The sequence below is a fragment of the Excalfactoria chinensis genome, chromosome 2 (genome assembly GCF_039878825.1).
Source record: "Excalfactoria chinensis isolate bCotChi1 chromosome 2, bCotChi1.hap2, whole genome shotgun sequence".
Taxonomy (NCBI): Eukaryota; Metazoa; Chordata; class Aves; order Galliformes; family Phasianidae; genus Excalfactoria; species Excalfactoria chinensis.
This window is the reverse complement of record NC_092826.1, coordinates 57,511,533-57,533,821: the sequence shown is the minus strand read 5'-3', so window position 1 is coordinate 57,533,821 and position 22,289 is coordinate 57,511,533. Positions and strand designations below refer to the sequence as shown.

General features: G+C 39.5%; 1 protein-coding gene across 1 annotated transcript in view; it reads right to left on the bottom strand.

Annotated features, from left to right (window-relative positions):
- AHRR (aryl hydrocarbon receptor repressor) overlaps nt 1–22,289 on the bottom strand; it is a 79,520-nt gene that overhangs the window by 35,647 nt on the left and 21,584 nt on the right. Inside the window, exon 3 of the mRNA XM_072329751.1 lies at nt 20,106–20,287. Within this exon, the coding sequence (XP_072185852.1) occupies nt 20,106–20,287 (182 nt within the window). The remainder of the gene's footprint in view (nt 1–20,105; nt 20,288–22,289) is intronic.

Below are 22,289 nucleotides of genomic sequence, written 5' to 3'. Positions count from 1 at the left end.
TTATTGCTGTGAAAATTAAATGAATCTGTACTCTAGACCCAAATTTGTTCTTTGAGGTGCATAGTTTTAAGAGAGATTGTGTGAAAGTCTAGGTGTCTGAACGCTGCATCTCAAAGAGACTCTCTCCTCCTTTTTCCTCCTGCCAGGGCAGAGCTGCAGGGAGGAGGCTCATTTGTGCATTGCCGGTCTCACAGGCAGCAGAGCTCTATTCCTCTGATCAAGAGATCACTTTCATAACCACTTTTCTGAGGTCACAAATGAGTCTGCTGCAGTCACGCAATCCCTTGCCTACCAGAGTTTACTATAACAATACAGGTTCATGAAAACCTTTTAAAGAGGCAGCACATCCTTTTTACCAACGCAAATGTACGGCGCACACATGGTATCATATGGGCTGAACCAAAACACGTTGTGGGGCTGTTATATTTCACTTCAAGCAGGGGGGAAAAAATGTACGTTTTAGAGTTTTACCTGGGTGGAACAGTGTCCCTTAGGTAAAATTAAAGAAAAAAAACCAAACCCCATAAATGAAGATAAATAGTTCTAGAATTCTTTTGAAGTACATGGGTGCCTTTTTCAAATATTTATTCAGCCCGTTCCTTTTTTATTATCTTAAAGGTCCATGTCTGCCAACCATGTGCTACTGTGAATTATGCTAATTAAGATATTTTAAAGCCATGGTAAACAGTGAAACAAACATTACATTAAATAAACAACAGATATGATTGCTCTGAATTAAACATTTGCTGCTGCAGAGTTAGAAGCAGCAATGGCACATAAACGTACCATCAGGAAATGGGCTTACTATCAAAAATTTGTTCAGAAGAAATACTATGAGAATACAACGAGTACTAGTTAGAGCTTGTTTCTAGGACAAAAAGCCTACTTTATACTTTGACTGGGAGTGTCCCACAAATGACCAACATCCTAATCTGCTTTATGGAAAAGCCACGTAGCTGTTAGTCGGAATGGTCTTTGGCAATGGTGGGGGGGGGGACATAAATCTAAAAAGTTAAAACTCTTTTTCCTGCTATGGTAAGTCATTTCTACCCAGTGAATGGGGGTTGGCCTATTTTCACAACCAGTTAGCACTACGGAAACAACAGTTGTTCCATCATGAAATATTTCCATTGATGTACTCCATCTAACTGAAATAAAGTTTTCTAAAGCTTCTAAATTACTTCGGAGCCTGTGATAGAAGAAATGAAGTTGGACGTATCTCTTACTGACTTCTGTGAGGATTAGTATACGTACACATTTCATCTACAGATAGCACGGGCTTGCCCAAACCAGCTTTGTAATCCAGCTTAAATAAGTAACAATAGCAATGAGGGCACGGCGCTGAGCCCACGAGGAACTCATGTATGGGCTGGGATGAGTCGTGTGCACGCTGCACTACAAGCTCATTGCTATAATTAGCCACGTCAGATTAAAGCCTGTTCAGATATACGTACGAGTTCTACAGCTTCAGGGACTGTAGAGATGGGCTGGTGTATGGACCTTTGCTTCTCCCAGAGAGATTCAGGCTTGACCCTGATATGCATCTTCATTCAGCACTGGGAGAAGTTCCCTCCCATCGGCACTAGAGTTTGCAGATTACATAAATGATGACCTTATGGTGTGGCTTTGATATGCCTCCTCAAAATCATCTTCACCTCTGCTCCAGGCCTTGCCTATGCTTACAGGTAGAAATTAGGCTGGAAACTGGTCAGGGAACAGTGGGACTGCTGCTTCTGGACCCTACTGTCAAGAGGATGGGGCACTCCATGAGAGGAAAGTCAGGGTGTGAGGTAGGCTCAGGTGTGTGTCATCACAGCTTCTAGGCTTGGACAAAGTGCTGCTGAAGGTGGTGAGATCTATAAATGCAGGGTGTTGACAGCCTCAAGAGTGACCTCAAGGGTAACAGGATCGGTGCAGACAATGCTGAAGGCATTTCTGAAGACAGACTATGGCTTCAAAACTTTCTGAAACTTTTGAAGAGGTTGCCCTAAATCTTGTGTTACTGATTCGTTCTAATTCAGTATTACAGTTTCCCATGGAAAGGAAAATCATATGAGGTGAACTTACACCTAAAGAAAGAGATGTGACTTTGTCCCTCTTTGTAAAATCTGGCTAAACCACAAGTTAATGCAAGATGAAATAGCCCTGGATAATAATATTAAGTATCTAAGTAACACAGCAATTTTTCATTTGTAGCTATGGAAAGAGATACATGAGAATACTGCTGTTTTACTTTACCTTTACAAACAAATTATACTGTTCTTTTGGAGGCAGATGGCAAAGAAATCCTTCACAAAAGCAGCAGTGAGCATCTGTACGGGTATTTCAGGGAAAACAGCTACTAGAATTCTTGCTGCTTAGTGCCGCACTGTATGGCAACCTGCTGCAGAGCTGATACCAAACAGTTTTGTGCTATTGACAGTTCTTTTATGATTCCTCACTGTATGAAAATAAAATATTTTCAATCTTTTTTCAAGAACATGACCTCTCACGTTCAATTGCAGAGTGGAAATTGCTCTAATTTCCAAGGAGATGTAAGAAGGAATCTAATGCATGTCCCCAAATTTAATTGGATCTATGATTCTAGAGAAGGAACTGGTCAGTAATTTAGTGCAGTAAAATCAGGAGAAACAACAACCTCTGTTACGTCAATTTTCAAATATTTACTGCAACCTTCCCTTGTTTCCTTTGTAGCTCTGAAAAGTTGCATCCAACAGCCAAAGATCTGTACATCACCTCTACACATAAGAGAACATGAAGACAGTGTCTTGAAATACCTGCAAATCTGTCTTTAAATTCCCCTTTTTTAGTTCTTTTCTGAAATTTATTTCATTCAAAAATTATCCAGAGAAATGTAATCCAACTCCCTTAAACTTCAGCTAATAAACTAAAATCGAACGATTTCAGATTAGTGTAATACAAATCATTTTTTAATACATAAATTGACTTTAAATGGATACTAAGAGATATTCTTTCATTAGAAATAAGTTTAAGCACTGTGAGAAATTACAGTAATTACAATCAAGGTTCAGGGATTTCTGAGTAACTCAGTTACCAGAATTACATCAAGCATGCTCAGGAGAGAGCTGCTACACTTGCCCCCCTCCTGCAGCCGTGATATCCTATACATATATGGTGCACAGCTACCTTTCTCCCATAGCCCGGTGCTTTTCAGACATCTGTTTTTTCTAACTGTGGAGATAAAGGTGTTCTTCTGTGACAACATAAATGAAGTTCTACCTTAGATAGGACTGCTGAAAAGTATACTCAGTATCCCAGTAGTAGGCATATTCAAGAGGGCAACAAATTGTGCAGCTGCTGAAAGAAATTTAAGGCAAGTTAGGACTTTGCTGCGATTGAGTCTTTTGCACATGGCTGGGCATACACTGTGTCTTAGCACTGCACAGCCTTTGCTTGGTGCATAAAACAGGAGAAGAAGCTGGAGTGACTGACTGTAGTGCTTTGCAACTGTCAAGGAGACACAGATGGGAGTCGGTGGAGTCAAGGCTGGATTGGGGGGCAGGCTGGGAACAGGACAGCTGGCGCATTCTTACGTCTAGTGTATTTTCCACCACCCAGATGTTCCACAATTGCCACTAATGATGAGACACTGAATGCGACAGTCCCTGAGGGCATTTAAACCCCTGGGAAGCACTAAGGAGGCCCAGGCCTGTCCAGCATCAAGGAGGCACAAAGGTATTTGGGGGCGCTGATCATCTCTTCCCCCATGCAGTTGCTCTGCTAAGTTTAGCTGTGGTGCAGGAATTCAGCTGTGGTGCAAGATTCATTATGTACTTTAACCCAATGAGCCAAAATACCATCTGAGACCAACATGTAGTTAATTGCTCTGAGAACAAAACTTTGAATTTCCTGACCTATTCAAAGTTTGAATTTCCCATTAATTCCGCGTTCCCATCCTAACAGATGGCGTACAGGACATAGTTTCAGAACTCCCTGAATTGGAGTGTATGCAAAGAGAATGAGATGAACTGAACTGTGCAGCCCTGGAAACCTGCTCTTTAGTCACAGAACGGTAAGCTTCCAAACAAACCGATTGGCGTGCCCCTGCAACCCCCCTTTCATGCAGCTAATCCTTCTGATGGAAACTCTTGCACCAAAGCTATCGCTGCATGGGGCGCTGGAAAAGCACTGGTTAGCAGAGCTGACTCATCAGCTGACTAGCCCACAACATGAGCCACAAAGGACCAAGAATGCTCGTGGTGGCATGAAGCGTGTGGGTGGGAGCAAGGAATAAGCAATCATCTGGCAGCCTAATGTAGTAGGGAGGGTTGACAACAATCATTATTTATTCCCCCCTCCCGCCCTAAGGCTTCGTCCCTTTGCTGCAGTGATTCTCGTCATCTTGACGCTGTGGTAGGGCTCTATGCAGGGGAGGGAATGAAAGGTGCATCCCCTGTAGCCTATGAGATGAAAGCATGAGCTGGCTATCTGAGCTCACCACACCAGGACCATATACAGCAAGAGGCCCTCATGAGGAAGAATGGGAAAGAGGTTTGCCTGGTCCTTCTTTCACCCAACAGAAGATGAGAACAATGTATTACTAGCAAAAGAAAAGAGCACTGCTTTCCCAATAAAGTCAAGTCTGTCAGTTGAGAGAATAGATGGAGATCTAATGTTGGAATGGCAGAGGGCAGATGTAAGAAACAGAGCTTAGAGAAGCAAGGAAAACGGAGAAGGAAAATGCTGTAGCAATTATAGGAAAAGGGGGAAAGAAAACTATGGAGGAAACAAAAATCTACAGGTGAGGAAGATACAAAAAAGAAACATTTAAAAAGAGGTGTGATGATTTATGTCTAGGAAAGGATACTACGTTTAAATAGGTGGAAAATACTTCTTGAAGATTTCAGAAGAAAACAAACTGCAGACAGTGAAACAGGGAAGGAAAGTCACCAAGGTAAGCAATAAAACCTAACACAGGAAAGATAAAATAGGCCATTTTAATTAAAAGCTTGATATGAAAATACACTGATAAAATCCTCCGAAATTGACCACATGTATCCTATTACTTCTGCGTTAATCTGAGATCACTTTTCAGAGTTCTTCCCCTCCAGCAGCTTGCCAACCTAGCAGCAGTATGGCTAGCTTGTGCCCAATTTGACTAGCAAAAAACCTTCTCCAGCTGAATTACTGAAGTTGTGAAGGTAGGAGCTCGCTCACCTCTTTAATGCCTCACTGTTCTCAGTGACCCTTTGATTTGCAAAAATACATCTAAATTCCAGCAATGCATTTTCAAAACACCAAGCCAGATTCTGAAGGCCTGAACTGCGTCATCCACTAACGGCAATCGGGTAAAAAACCAAAGAATTAAAGACTTGACCAACTGTCTTTATGTTTCCTTCCCAGACAAACCTTTTGTTTTCTGTGAATCAGCTTTTTGCCCAAATTTTGTCTACAGCTGGACTTTCCCAGCAGATTGCCTCAATGGGAAGGAGGTTATGGGCTTTCTCACTGTCTTCTTCATCCTTGGAAAAATTCTGTTCCATTTCCCAGTCTCCATCTCAGGCATTTCAGGATAGATGAGAATATAGCTTAAATATCTTCCTCAATATGTTTCTGACTTGCTGCTGTACCTACACCATTTATCAAGGAAGCAATGGAGACTTCCCATTCCACCTTGCTTCCTGAAGTGAAATTAAGCTGGTTGAATATTTTGTTTGGAGATTCAGAAGCTGAAATATTCGCTGAAACTAGAATATTTCAAGTGAGCACATCAACCCCAGTCTGGACATGGTGACTTGACCTGATTAGAGAGAAAAAATAGAGAAACAACAAAGCAACCTCTTTACCCAGTGACTTCCTGAAATTTAGCGCCACTGAAGTTCTAATCTCCCCCCTAGCCTCATTCTGCCAGAGATGACTATCTGAGTCACACTACTGCTGTTAAAGACATTATCAATTACCACTGTGATACTTAAAAGGTGAGATTGCAAATCAAACCTTTGAATTGACATTACCTCTGTTTTCCAAGCCATAGGTTTTCAGGAATGAATGTAGGATTGCTGTCCCCAAAACAAAATGGTACTTATTACCAAATTTATTAAATATTTCTGAAATGCCTGTTAGCATCAATAAGAATGAAGACTGAATATCACATTGTGCAATACCTTCATATTCTCTGCCATCTCATTAAGCATATATTTGACTGACAAGAAAGATCTCTTCCTTGGAAATGATATATAGAGCTATATTGCTAATGTTTATTATAATATATTATTATGATGATGGTTCCAAGGAAGTGTTGAAAACATCCAGTTCCTGCTGAACAGTTATTTTAAAGCACTTTGCATGACTGAGCCTTTGATAACTATTAGAGTAATTCCCATAATTTTAAACATCTTTGATTTCCTCAAACAAATCTATTTTTTTTTTTCAGATATACAAGCTTTTTCTACATGGAGCAATGTTTATTAAGACATAAAAAGAAGAAACGTAGGTTCATTTTTTTTCCACAATAGTCTTAGCCATCATCGCAACATATTGGCATATTTTCCACATAAATCCTTACATTCATCAGTTCAAGATCTATCTACGTTAGATTGCCTGTCCCCTGAAGAAATGTTTTCATAAGATATTATTTATTGGGCTGTTTCCCCTTACAAGGTTTATAGGGGCCATCTGATGGCAAAGTATCATTTTAAAAAATTATATGGAACAAAATACTGAGTCTTTGTGACAAGCTTTCAGTAACACTGATATGCAACATAATGCTGACACGTGGAAGATAACATTTCTGGTACAGATACTGAAACCTTGGGGAATATTTAAGGTTAATATAAGTGCCATATATGTTCCGCAGGTATACAATTAGTAAAGTGATTATGAAGTCATGAATGGATCAGAAAAAGAAAAACTAAAATATATTGGGGTTTGATTTAGATCGGATCTTTCCTTGCTTTCAGTCCTCTTCTCTCAGCTTTTTTCATCTGTTTCCAATATGTAAGCAGCCAATTCACTGCAGGTTCAGCAGTAAATGGGAATAGCTGAAACCTTATTTATTATAACAAAAGCTCCAGCCAGAGATTTACTTCCAATACATACTTTCAATTTTATATGTTCCACAGATTTAAAAAGGGAATGCATTGAGGATATTTCAATGGAATCTTAGGGACGCAGTAAGTCCATGTGATCCACTTTCGGTAAGACTGTTATGTAGCATCAAACCTTCATGAAAGAAATTACGAGCTTCTTTGAAGGAAGTTCTAAAGTCTATTTGCATCTTCTCTTAGGAAACATTTAATTCAGTTTACTGATGTGCATTCTGCTTCCACTTCTACAGGTGTAAAGATTTTTAAATCATCATCACTTGTCTTCCCTACATGATTGTACTAAAATTCTAATCAAATTAATACTGTATTTATAAAGGAAAATCTGCTATGCCTTATCTAAAAAGTATTTATTTTAATGGTGGTGAATGTTCAGAGCACAAATATGTTACTGCTACATTTGTTTTCTTTCAAAAACATAGAAAATTCTTTGTCCAAACCAGGCCCCATCCAATGTTTTAAGATTTCCAAGCACCTAGATAAGATATAGTCACAGCCTGGAAAGACAGCTGTCTTACACAGAAACAGCCATATAAACCATGTGATAAAATATTAACTTTGGGGTTTGACTAAACTATTAATTTATTTATTTACTTTCATACATCTATAAATCTACCAGCCATCTGCAGCTTTGCTTATAGCAAGACTGCTGTGCTGTAAGAACTAGTGAGTAATCCAGGCATTATTTCAGCAAGGGTATTTCATCCTTAAAGGGCAACACAAAGAAGGTAAAGGATGGCTGTCGGAGACAGAATCAAAAACACAAAAAGAGGACAGATGGTTGTTTGGTAGGCATGGCTAATTACAATTACATGTAATAGGCAAGGATTATTACATAGTGAGAAATGATTATGACAAATACCTGGTCTTGATGGGAAAAAGCTGGACACAGAGACGCCCACAAAGGCAGAAGAGCATGTTGTTCATTAGAAAAATGGGCAAGAAAGAGAAGTTACAAGCTATGATTTCTGTGGAGCACCAATGACATCAGGAAGACCTGTAATACAAGGGTACAAACCAAATAGAACACAAGATTTGGGCAAGACTCTCTGCTGTGTTCAGAAATGAAGTGACGGTCAGAGATGGTCGAGGGGGGCAAGATGTCTATAAGGTATGGAGTCAAGATGGAGAGAAGGCAATGAAAAGGTGCTGCAGGGGCCCTCAGCATGCCCCCTGGAGGCTGGACTTGAGCTCCAGTCCTCACCACCTCTCAGCAGTGCTTGGGCCCAGTCATGGGTACCACTGACCCCTGGGTTCTGACCTGTGGGCTAATGTCCTAGCCTAAGCCCATCCTCAAGGAGGTGGCTGGTGCCTGTGGCTGTGGCTGGCTGCCCTCCTCCTGGCTGCTCTGCTCCTGTCTGGACTGGTGGACACTGAGTAGCTGACAGTCCCTGTCCTGATTGGTCTCATGGACACTCTCATTGCTTTGGGAGCAGCCAGCTCAGGGGTTTCTGACAGCAGGTGTTTGACCAGTCATAGTGCCAGCCACCATATGGACAGAGATTTAGTAAAAAAGAAAGGAAGAACCAAACTTGCCCATGGGAAGCCCTCAAAGATATAGCAGAGTGTTTTGGAAATCATACGAAGAAGACTGAAAGGCGTGAACTGATGAAACTGGAGTCATCTCCAAGACTAGTGGAGACTAGTAAGAATGTACAAAATCAATTTCTAAGGTAATCCTGAGAAAAACAGCCTTCCTTCCATGTCAACACTGAGCAAATGTCTCAAACTGCTAGTCAGAGACAACACCACTGAGCATTACATGACATTAGAGTTGTCAGTCATTGACACACATGTTCTAAAGTAGTAATTGGGTTAACCAGGGCTATCTACCTAAATTCTGGTGAGGTGTTTTGCTTATTGCTAGTGCTAAATTTAATCTCATTTGCTCATTTTAAACTCCAAGCACAGAATACAAATAAAAACATATACCCTTATTACCTTCAAAAAAGTCAATAAAATACTATCGGTTAACAAAACTTAAATTGAATTTATCAGAGACTAAATAAAATCTTGAAAAGACAGAATTTATTACCAAAAGAAAAAAAAAAGAAAAAACAAAGAAAAAATAAAACAAACAAACAAACAAAAAAACTACTAAGAGCACTTAGCCTTTCTTTCTTCCATGTCTTGGTACCCTCTTGTCTTTGGCTTGAGTCAGTCCAGTAGATGGAAATACATTTAGCACCACAGAATAAAAAGCCATTCACTCACTGACAAAGCATGCACCTACCTCGTGTAAGTCAGAAAACAGCAGATACAGACAACAACAACAAAAACCCAAAGGGAAAATACTGATGTACATGACAGACAATGTCTCAAATCTTCAACAGCCTAAGAACTATCAGGATTTGGGGGAGCAGAAAAAGAAAGAAGTTTCTTTAAATAAAGCTCTTGGAAGTAGGTCATAAGACATATCTGTGTGTGGTTAAGGGGGAGATGCAACGTAGCATTTATTTGAAAACCTAATAAGTAGAAGATGGAAGCCAGTTAAGGAATTAGCTATTAATCTTTGTCTTATTCCCTCTTGCCAAAGCTCTACCTTCCTTATCTCCCTAACCTCCCAAGTTTAAGACCATCAGTAAATGTCTCTTCACATATAACTTGTTCTTTATTAGGTATGAAGTCCAGCTGAAAAGATAGGGAAAAGTGTTGATAAGTACAGCTTAAAGCTACCCTTTTGTCTACTCTTGACATATTATGCATCCTCCACATTTTCTCTGCTACTATGCCTACCTCTACATACTGAGATTGCACCTCATGAACTCCTCAGGGTCTCAGCAATCAGCCACCATGAATTGCTAGTGAGACATATAAGACAACATTTAGAACTGACTGTTTAAAGGGATTAAAAAGTCAAGAAACTGAATGACAATTTTGAAATGCAATATTTTTTTAAAAGTCTGAGGAAGGAAACACTGTTTCACATCTACATTCGAGTGGCAGGATCGTAATTCAAGATATTCATGGATTTGCCTTCTCAGAAGTCTCATTAGAAATAATTTCTGAATATACTTTATGCTACTTTTGAAGAGTGGTCTCCAAAGCAGTTATGACAATAGCCGAGACACAGTTCTCACCCACCTTTATCCACAAATATCTAGCAAATGGTCTTATGACAGTTCACTGTATTTTGCTTAATAATGTGATAAATGACAAGGAATACTAAAGCAGAGAGAGAACCTATATGCAGTGGAACGTGAATTCTAGCTTGGTCTGAGCATACGCTTCCAGCTTTTCATTTGCATGCATCACAGGTGTCATCTTGAACTCTGTCTTGGCATAGCCAATATATCTATACAGACACAAAAGAGTGAAGTTATCTGATCAGGCAAGAACCAGAGAGAATATATCTGCACCAGACATGCACAGAGTGTAGCACAAGGATCTGTAAGCTAGATTTAAGGGTGTGGGCACACAGCATTTGAAAAAAGTGTAGCTATGGGATGGTAACGCAGGTATTGGGAGTAAGCTGTACCTGTCAGGAAAGTTAATTCATGTGCATGTATCTCCAAAGCCACTCTGCTTCTTGCTGAAGGACCAGCTCTGACATCTGTATTATTTCAGAGTTTTCTGCAGAGAGCTTCACCTTGTACTATAAGCCAAAAGTGATGCAGTAGCAGTGTGAGGAGAAAAACCAGGAAGGCAGTCTTCCACACTGTTCTCTAGCCTAAAACTATTTGTCCTATTCATCTTCAAAGCTTTTTGCAATTATATTATGCCAAGATGAATTCCACATTCAGTTGGACAAGAGGTATTGTCTTTCCTTTAAAACATTAAAATTAGAAACAAAGTAAATCATTTTCTTGACAGTAAAGAAACACGTTTCCTCTCAGAAACAGTAATCACTCATGAAACTGAGAACAAGCGTAAAGCAAGCCAAAGTTCGTGCCCAAGGGAATGCTTTCCTACCTCCCATCCACTGCAGCACCAATGAGGGCAAAATTATTGTTACCTTCTACCACTGCAATTGCTAGCACCTTCTGGACTGAAAGTACCCTCTTTTAATAAAGCCCAATCTTGTTTCCAAAAGATTGGAAGAATCCAATTGAAAGAAAACCCGGGCTTCAGTAGAACTGAACTTACACTAAGTTCTTAGTCTTCAAAACACAATTTAACTGAAGAAAATGAGGTGACAGGAAGTCCATTCATTATAGTGTAGGATAAAAGAATTTGATCCACAGGATGCTAAAAGTGTATTTCAATGGCTGGTTCCAGGCTGGGCCAAGGAAGCTCTTAACTGCAGAGACCAGATTAAGCAAGAACAGTGCTCAAGCAAGATCAAATTTCTGAATACAATACACATATATCGGTCTACTGGTTTAGATGTGCCCATTTTTATCCCGGTCATATGCATGCATTTATTTATACCAATGCTATGTGAGATTCATAGTGTGAACTAACCAAATGGAACCAAGCATAAAAGCCTATCACCTCAGAGTGATTAAAAATGACTAACCAAGCTGGAGGAAGATAAAGACCTGTGCTTAACAGCTCAATACCTGGGGGATTTCCCCTCACAATGGGCCAATATAGCAGCTGTGGTTTGTGGGAACACCTATAAAACCAGCTACTCTGTGCTTCAGTGACCATGTTGTCTTGTTCCAAGTGTACTTCCTCTACTGCTAGAAACAGTGGAACTGTTCTAGTGCCAAATACCCTTAAGCTAAATCTCACAGTCAAAGATGCCTCTCCTGTCACTTTTCATTTCCAGTTTCCTGGTTTTATCATTAGTCTTACCAGTATCAGCAGATAAACTGAGGCTCACTGCAATATCCACTTGAATGGCATTCAGCAGTAGAAAGGTGGTAGATATAGATCCAGAACTGCTAAAGGAAGTTCTACACAAGCAACCTTGTTGTATTTCCTAAAGATAGCATGATGTCTATAAAGTCCAGCCCTGTTTGCGAGATGATTAACACAGCCCAACAGCTCTGAGCTTCAGACGTTTGACAATATAGAAAATCTACAACACATGACACACAGACACCAAAGGAGCACCAGAAAAGATCTTACAATTATTTATTAACAATGTTCTTTACTTGCCATTATACTAAAAAATAGGTATGTAATTTAGAGTTAGCCTGAGAACGTGACTTTTAACATGCTGTTGCACTAACTCGTCACTTGACCTTCAAAGGTGATAGGAATTCAAGCAGCTTAAAGAGTCCTCTTGTTCTTCCTGAACATAGGCTTATTCCAAATTAAATCCTGCTTAAACAATCCACTCTGTTCTCCTCCAAAACCTATCTCATTTGCAGGAAATTAAAGAGAAAGCCAACTAGCAAGAAGAGGTATTAAAACCTTCAGACTCTTAAAAACAACGGCAAAAAGATGAGATAAAGTCCTCTTCCAAAAGTAAGCAAAGGGTCTTCCAAGGGTCAGAGAGGTCTTCTTCAGGTTATCTAAGAACACATGTACAGGAATGTATACGCAGCCAGCCTTCTTAGTGTCTTGACACTTCTACTAAGATTTCACCAAGGTAGCATTTTAGCTATCGATTGGACGACTTTCAGAAGTAGGTCTTCCTTCAAAGATTTACTTATGCACCACTTACGCAGCAGAATACTCTTTCCTTATTTCAATTCCTATCTCATTATGAAAATGGTAAAATTCTAGAGCAGAAGAGAGTGGGAAATGCCTTTCTTTCATCAGACATCCCTTTCTGCTGAAATATTCTGAATCTATTGGTCATTTGAATATGATGATTGAGTACTACAGTCACCAGAATAACCTTATCAGTTACCATCCTTGGCCAGGGAGGCTCTTTTTCAGTGCAAGAAGTTAGATGTGCTGCCAAAAATAACCTATACAACTTAAATATTACAGATAATCTAATAAGATAGGTCTTTGGACTACAGCAACAGACATCCTAAGGATATTTTGAATGTGTTCAAAAAGTTAAGTCCTCGCAGTAAAGAAATCATTCAGGAATTCAGTTTCAGAGGACAGCGCTGTAAGTGCTTTAAATCAGTAGAGTGTGTCTTTAAAAAACAAACTTGTAAATGTTAAACTATACAAATATTTTGGAGACCTCTTGACACATGGTATCACATTCATCCCTAGCTAAGCAGAGAACCATAACTGAAATCCTAGACTTGCAACTCAAAGTATAAGTTTTGTCAAAAACTAAAGGCTTAACGATAATCCGAAAGCCTCTCGTTAATTCTGGAATTTAACATGAATCATAATAGGAAAAGACTGGTGGGAGTGAAGAGACGGAGTCAAGAAGGCATGATTCCACAAATGCTGGTGTAGGGCATTTTATCCTGTCCTCAACATGGAATCTTTTATTACATTTATCTAAATTTCACCTCTTTTATTCTTTTACTGCATCTGTTCTAAATATATTCAGTACAAAAGACCAGAAAAGTCCAGTGAATGGCCACAGTCCAGAGACTGGGGCATCACTTGTATGATAAAAGGCTGAGAGAGATGGAATTCTTTGGTCTAGAGAAGAGGCTCATGAGGGATCTTAGCATCATGTATATAAACCTGCAGGGAGGGTGAAAAGACAGTGGACTGCACTCTTCAGCAGTGCCCAGTGTCAGGAACAGAGGCAATGGACACAAACTGGAACATGGGAGATTCCATCTGAACACTAGGAAGCACTTCTGAGCCATATGGATGACCAAGTACTGTCAAAGGCTGCCCAGAAACTGCCAAGTTTCCTCCTTGGAGAGCTCCAAAAGCCACCTGAACATGAGCTTGGGCATCCTGCTTCAACTGGCTCTGCTGGAGCAGAGGACCAGATAGTTCCAGAGGGCCCTGCCAGCTGCAGCCATGCTGTGATTCCGAGATTCACTAAGGCTATGATTTAAGAGAAGGCTTCAGGCTACTCCAGCTAGCTAATAAAGAAAGAAGATTTTTTTCCATAAGAAATGTATTCAGTAGAGGCAATAATTTTAGCAATACACTCAAACTTATGAGCTGAGCTTCAAAACCATTTAAATCTTGTTACAGGAAAATCTTCCTTGGTGATACAAAATAAAATCTAAAAAACATACCAAATGAATAAAGCTTGGCAATCCAGACCAGAAATAAATCTTTAGCTGAGAGATTTTGGGAAGGGAAAGAATAAAAAAAAGAAACCACCTCTAGGATAAACAGAAACATTAAGGAGGGACAATGGGAAGAAACTGGAAGCCTGATAATCTCTCTCCTTGCTTAGCAGTGGATCGTCAGAAGAGGAGCTTTTCTTCAGCCAAGCAGCACTCATAAAGTAGTGCTGAATAGTATTACTATGTGGATAATGCACTGAAAGCCAGATCATTCTTTGCTTCCCTACCCATCTCAAGTTTTACTTTTATAACTTTCTGAGTGTTCCTGGAGTCACATCTCATCAGAAGTAATCTGCCAGCAATGGATTGAGGACTGTTGCACTAAGTACTACACTAACATAAAGACTTAAGGTCTGCTCTTAGGACAGCCTGATGTAAAGAATCTAATTAGTAAACCTAAGGAATCCAAATAAATGTAGTAAGAAGTAGACACATACTGGAGGAAGAGATGAAAGCTGGAACAGATTGCAAGTAATTGAGGATACTAAAAATCAGGCCAGCTGGGAGGAATCCTTTGTTGCTTTCTTCTTAAAAGAAATAAATCCAATTTCCATTAGAGATAAACATCATTGGGAATTGGATCACACCAAACACATAAATGAGTAAAAGGAAATGACCTGGTAATATAATGTTAAGTCAGAAGAAAGACAGAAACCACACAGAATGTGCCAGAACTGGAAAAATGAATGAATAAATAAATAAATAAACTCTTTAAAAAAGATTTAATTGAAAGAGAGAAACAGGTAAGAAGGTGAAAGGTGAAAGGGACTAGGAAATCCTAGACCCAAGACTCTTGCAGCAGCAGAAATCCAAAGAACCACAAAATCAAGACACCAGCTCTGGAGCAGAAACACTTAGGTATACCTGGAGAAATGGAAGGTAGAATCTCATAGATCAGATACCTAAGAAAAGTAAGTTAGAAGGTCTTTCAGCAAACTAAAATGTAAGGAATAAGTATGAAGTATCTCCATGTTAGTGAAGAGTAGGAAATACAGTAAAAGACCATACTAAAATCCTGAGTTCTTTAAGGACTAGGGGCTCATAAAATGTATTTTGAAATGAATAAAATAGAGCATGATCACACAGAAAGAAAAACAGAAAAGCCAATGCCTGAAAGACCAAAAAGATGAGGTTATAAAATGCATGTTGGAAGTTCTTAAATGATACAAAAAGACTGGGAAGTGGTTTCCGCTACTCAGAACTAGAAATTCAGACAATTGCTCACTAGTAGATAATACACAAAAATGTTTTATGTGTTTACTGCCTGTCCTGCTTCCACCATTAAAGGTCAAGCAGATACTGCTAGTATTAGCAGCAAGGTTAGCACCTTGATGGATGAACTGAGTGCTTGCAAGTTGATCATGTCTTGCAAAATTCATTGCAGCACGTTCTGTAAGTGAGCAGAGCATTCTCAGAACTGTTAGCTGTAAATTTATGAGAAATCATGATAAGAAGGGAAAAACACAAAGAAAGCAGCAAATTCTGGAAGAAAATAAACACAGAAAGTAAAAATAATGCCACGAGGGAGATGTTTGTTGAGATGCCACTATCTTTGTCTGTGTGTGCACATTTATCTTTCAGCATATGAGCGTGTGTGTGTATCAACAGGCAAAACACATGCATAAGATGTTCAGATGGGCAAAATAAGGTAAACTATTGGATTTAATTACTCTTTATCTAAATTATGCAGCAAACTATTTAAAATGTCCTCACCTCTTGAATACCCGAAGAATCACCCCTATAAAGGTCCATCCATACTAAGACTGCACTCGGTAACATTAGCTACCATTTGTTAGAAATGCTTATGATTAGAAGTATTAACACTAAGAAAGAAGTTTCTTACAATAAGGGTGATGAGGTACTGGCACAGGTGGCCCAGAGAGGTGGTGGATACCTCAACCTTGAAGATACTCAAGGTCAGATACTCATGCTGGATGGGGCTCTGAGCAATGTGATTGAGCTGTAGGTGTCCCTGGTTCATTGCAGGGGAGTGGGACTAGGTGGCCATTAAAAGTCCCTTCCAACTCCAGCAGTTCTATGATTCTGTTGAATGGCATGCTGAAGGAAAGTCTGAATGAAATACCAATACTAGATTGATTACACTAAGAACTGAAAAAAAATAGAAAATTTAAATTCCAGTTCTAATTCATAGAAACATAGAATGATTCTACTTGTATTCTTATTTTGCCTATTGGTCTACGTACACTGTATTTTCTTTACTCATAAGCTTAACTGCCTCTTAGAACAGACTTGAGATGCTAAAAGAACAAGGTGCTATTCTTTTTATATTGATTTGCAAAATTAAAAGCTGTATTAGAAAGAAACAATTTCAACACAAAAGAGATCAAGACTTAAAGTGGAACAAGACCACCATTTTTCCACCACGGTAAAATTTGAGAAGTAACAGCTACTGAAGGGTTTATCATCAAGAGTGGTAAAGGAAGGCAGAATACATTGAACCAGGATGGAATATGTCCAAGTCAGAGGTCCAGAGAGCTCAAGTGATTGCAGACATTAAGTGCCACTCCATTCCCACAGCAGCCCCAGCCAAGACAAATTTTTGTCAGGCCAATGACCAGCACAGCTTCCTGTAGCTGCTGATGCCTCTCAGTCTAAGCACCGGTTCAGATCTGCGCTGCCTTATACAAGAGATCTGGTGAGATTTTAAGGTTATGGCTTCAGGCCATTTTGAAGTGCTTATCAGGAAGATGCAAAATGACTAAATGCACATAGCTTGGGGGAGTGGGACTATTAATAGTGCCACTGCCGACTGATTACAGAGATCTGAGTATTGCAAGCCAAGAAGACAGAGGAATTGTTCTCAAGCCAAATGAAAATGTTTCTAAGAATGAGAGAGGGAATCCACCACAGTGACTGTTAAATTGACTACTAGGAAAATCTGTGCTAAGAACCAGATCTAAATTTCGGAAAGGAGCCAGAATTTTCACTGGCATAACTTAACTGAAATGAACTGGCTTCAAGTTATTAACCTGTAATGGTCACCAAGAAGAGAGCAGGTGACTTGTGAATATTCGCTATCTCCTAATTTCTAATTCTTTGAAAGGCAAAATCAATATGGTGAGGTCACTCCATGACCCCTGATTGGCTGTTATTGATCTCCATAAATTGTACCATTTACGCTGCACAGGGTGGATTCCAGCATAGCTACTGAAAGGACACCTAGTGGCAAGTCAATGAGTACGTGTGGAAACTGCTGGGACTGCTGAAGGTCTGCAATAATAATTGTCAGAGGAATCGCTGAACTGTTATAGGTTGAACATGCAATGTTCTATGTGAAGTTTTGTGTCAAATAGCTCAAATGTTAGGTTATGTTGCTGTTGTTTTGTGTGTTGGTTTTTTTAACTGTAAACACCATTCTTATAAACACTTTAAAAACATGGAATTTAAGATTCACTTCCTTCAAATTCAAAGAGAAGCATTCTAAATAAGGGATGAACATGCCCATGTTGTGACAACAATTTTGAATGTCCTGAATCTCCACCACGCTGATTTCAGGAATACTGGATAGCTGAACAGAACTTGTCACTGGTATGTTTTACTTGATACTCGAGCCAAATTTCTACACGCTCATCATCATTTCTCAGGTCTTTCATTGTACCACTCTAAAATGCCCTAACCAATTCCTTCTCTTCTTACAGCCACCCTTCTCCCCCTTGAAGATAAACAGCCACGGGATATAAACTGTGGGCATTCAAGCTAACTTTACTCTTTTTTTCTGTCCATCCAGCTTTTCAGTCACTACTTGCCTGTGTTTATTCCAAACCCCTTTATGTGTACTAATGCCCATGTGACCAGGAGATGCCCACAATAAAAAGCTGTATTCCAGATGGAGTCATGCTGGTCTCATGCAGAGAGGGATTATAACCTTCCTGTTTAGCGACATGCTGCCTGTGGGCAAACAGACCAAAATCCACACTTGGCTTTCTTGTTTATGTCAACATATCATATTACAAGCATGGAACAATTTGCTGACCACTATCCTTCCTCAATTATTGTTTTTATGTTCTATTTTCCAGGTTACTCTCTTGTGCCAAACACCAGTTCTTTTGGATTAATTATCCCTGAGTGAATTAGTACAGATTTTCTAGGCCCATTTTTCCAGAGATATACATATATGTATTTATCCAATGTTATAATATCTCTGCATACCATCAATCTGTTCTCTATCCTCACAGCATTTATAACAACTCTCAACTCAGTACCATCCTTAGATTTTAAAAGCCACAAATAAACCATTCCTGCTCCTCTACGCTTTTGCATCACAATAAAGATCCAAGCACCAAAGATAATATTTCTTTGCTTTTTCAGATGACCTCTTAGCAAAGGTTTGGTTAAAAAATCCTGTTCTACCCTGTTTCTCTACAACACAACCATGAAAAAGTAGATCATGATGTAACACTGAGCCAAGGCCACAGCTCCTGCTCTTAGCAGATATTAGCACCCATTTCTTTCCCAGCTCTGTTTCAGGAGCTCACCTCTCCTTCACTCCTGAACCTCCAGCCTGCTCTCTGTCTTAAAATGGCATGTAGTTTCCTTCCTTTACTATAAACAATGCTTTCTGTAACCTTAGTTTCACGATGTAAACATTTAAAAATAAGAATGAAAGGAACACAAACTATGTGTCCAATTAGTTAATTTTAAACAAAATCTCTTGAAACATGGAACACTGCAAAGCAATGAAGTCTTGCTTTACTTGTCTTACTTTTATCCCATCACTTCAAAAAGAAAAGGGGGACAATCTGTCTTAGAAACTCAGGCAGAAGAGCAGTAAAAGCAGCTGAAGACAGCCTCTTCCTTGTGAATCCATGGGAAATGAAACCATGGTTCAGAGGAAGGGGCAGTGACACCCAGGTATGTGTTCAGAGGGAAAGAGAGGCTCTCTGTAAACTCCTGGATGACGAAGGCTGGGCAGCCAGCTGCCACCGTTGACATGGGAGGTTCCTGCTATCACCAACATCACCATCTGTAACATGATGTCAGCTTGCAAGATATCATGCAATCTGGCATTATTTTTATATTAAAATGTAAAAAGAGCAAGAGGCCACCAAATACATAACATTCTGCATAACAGAATATATCCCTGCATAACAGGGATACCTCGTATACATGGTATATAATAAGGAATAGATAAGGAAGGAGTAGGAAAGAGTAGCAAATGAAAATAACATTAAAAATACTGCTGTTCATCTCTGCAGTCCGTCTTTAAGTTTTGGTGGATTATACTCCACCAAAAAGGCTTTTGCTTTTCTTTTACTTAACAATTTTGAGAGGATTTTCACTGCTGTATCCCTAATCCAGGTTTTGCTCTTGTGAACACTACAGTAACGGAAGAAATGAAAACTGTCTGCAGATATGGAAGAATTCTTATTACATACATCTGAACATGCACATTTGGCTTTCATTGTATGGTGTGCCAGACAGCTACAAAAACAAAGCGTAGCCTATTATAGCTTTAGTCAACACTTAAAACTTCAGATCACACGTATCCCAAACGAAAGCGATCCCTTTGACCTTTCAAGCAAGCCTATTTCCTGTTGGGCTTACAGTAAATACAGGTGGTACAGTAGTTGCTTTACTTTCACGTTGTGTTTAAACAGACACTGCAAACATGAACAATAATAGCTTTGAAAAGAGAGCACAACATAACTACAGGTATTACAACTTTACATTTCCCCCAAGCCTCTTTGCAGGTTTAAGTATTTTAGGTTATGTTTTCCTGTTTCCTACAGTGCATTGAGGTTTGGTAAAAACTACACAAAGAGCATACAAGGAAATGCAGAACATTTCCAAATCAATATCTCATGTGCAAAAGAAGTGTGTTCAATAATAGAGGTTAGACATTTCTTTTCTTACTTCACCAATGTAACACCACATGTCACATTTACTCACAACTTGTAGAAAGCAGTCATAAGTAAGAGGGAGAATTTTAAAGAGATACTTCTATCTTAAAGAGACCTACCTTGAAAGAAACTTTTGACTCGCAGGTAGCTGACACTGAGGCGCAGCACAGACAGCTTGTCCAGCTTGGATATTATGTCGGGTGGGAAAGGCAGGAGGCTGGCCAGATGGTCTAGCTCTGCATTTAGGCGGTCCCTGTGCCTCTTTGAAGGATTTGATTTTTCATTTCCAGCTGCAGGCCTTCTGTGGTGGAGAAGAGAATGACATTTTCGATTACCTGTTTTACCTCCAGGTAGTGCAACCACAGACTGAGATGCTTTTTGCCATCAGTTGATAGCAGGCGTAGTCCATCAAGTTCCTGTGCAAATTTGTTAAGGCTTTACCCCCTGCTTAGAAGATATTCTGAAATTTACCATTTTGCATTGCACAGAGACATAGACATTGGCCTCTCTTCTCATATCTGCCCAATGGAAAACGAATGAAGAGATGGCATCTCTTAGTTAGGGCCTTCCAACCTTAGAGGAATGGATGCTATCATTGTGTCTTAGAGAACACCAGGAAAAATGCTTCTTCATCTGTGATGCATGAATTAGTGTCAGAACAGTACAGGAAAATTGCCATGAGTAATGCATGAACCCATTCAATACCCAGTGTATTCATTCAAAGCATCTCAGTGCCCTCCATTTTATGACTCGGAATTAACCTGTAGGTCAGGAGATAATTAAGAAAAGAGCCTTTCTTCAGACATGATTAAAAGAACATGGGAAGGAACATGAAGACACATTATTTTGCCACACTCAAAGATCTTGTGAACATCCTCAAATTCACTTTTCCGTATCACTAATAACAAAGGTAAAGTTTTGGTTTCTCTCTTAAGAACACTGATACTCCTCTCAAAACATATAGAATGGTGTTATTCACATTTCAAAACCGAACACTCCTACTCCTACTCCTGCACCCCAGTGTGGACCAGATTCCACAGAAAACCTACTGCAAAAATGTGCAAGGTGAAATCTATCAACAGTGAGAAAGGAGGCAGATTAAAGTTGTACAGGCAAAATAGTGAATCATCATACAATCACGGAATAGTGGAACCATGGAATCACAGAATCATAGAATATTTGGGGTTGGAAGGGACCTTACAGTTGACCCAGCTCCACTCCCTGCCATTGGCAGGGCTGCCCCCCACCAGCTCAGTCTGTCCATAGCCCCATCCAGCCCAACCTTGAGTGTCTCCAGGGATGGAGCATCACAGCTTCTCTAAGCAGCCTCTTCTGTGCTTATCTCACAACCTTTTTGGGGTGACCAGCACAACAATAAGGAATGTTCCACACCAAAGCATCAAGGCATTTGTGGCAAGGTTGAGAAAGTTGATATCCACAGCAGACAGCCATTGCTGGGCCCAGCAGTGGTCAAGTGCTTTATCCAAAAATAAGCCACTGAAGATGTAAACTGGACAAACCCATGATCTGATGGTGTACAGCAGCCCAGGGCTGCAGCTGAACTGGATTTGACCAGGGCACTCAGTACTGTGTTTGCTGGTATCCATCTCACTCTCATAACACCAGTTCACACCGTGAAATGAGGGGGAAAATTATATCAAGTTTGGGAAATGATAGACAAGGAAAATATGTGTGTTTTAGTGGTTTTAACTTCTACCAAACTAAATGCAAGGATCGTAATTTTATCTAGCTTCAATAGTGCTCCAGTGGAGAATCAGAGTACATCAGGTCACTTGTAGCTCTTTTCTGCTGCATTTTCACACTCTGTTCATTGGCTACATTTTTCAATTGCAATCTTAATTTTGAACATTAGTATTTCACATGGTGCTCGAAGGGTTAAATTACAACATAATTTGAGTGTTCTCTTTTTATAAATGCAATCTTAATTTAGCGCTGTGAATAGTTCAAAAATAAACATTATGTTTAGGAATTAGTCAAAAAAGATTGATGTCTTATGCACGTGATTACTGACCTTGCTGCCAAGCAAAAACCTCTTAAATCAAATCAGATTTGGAAAAAAAAAAAAAAAATGCTACCTTTGCAAGCCTTCACTTCAATTTAACATGACAACATCAACAGACAGAATGAAAGAAAAAATGTTCAAGGCATGTGCCAATGGAAATGTAATTCTCACTTTTTCATTCAAAATTATACAGATTTGTACGTGGCCTCTCAGCAACACAAGTACTTTCAGAGACATGGGGGAGATTTTGGTGACTGGGGATCAATAAATGACTTTTCTC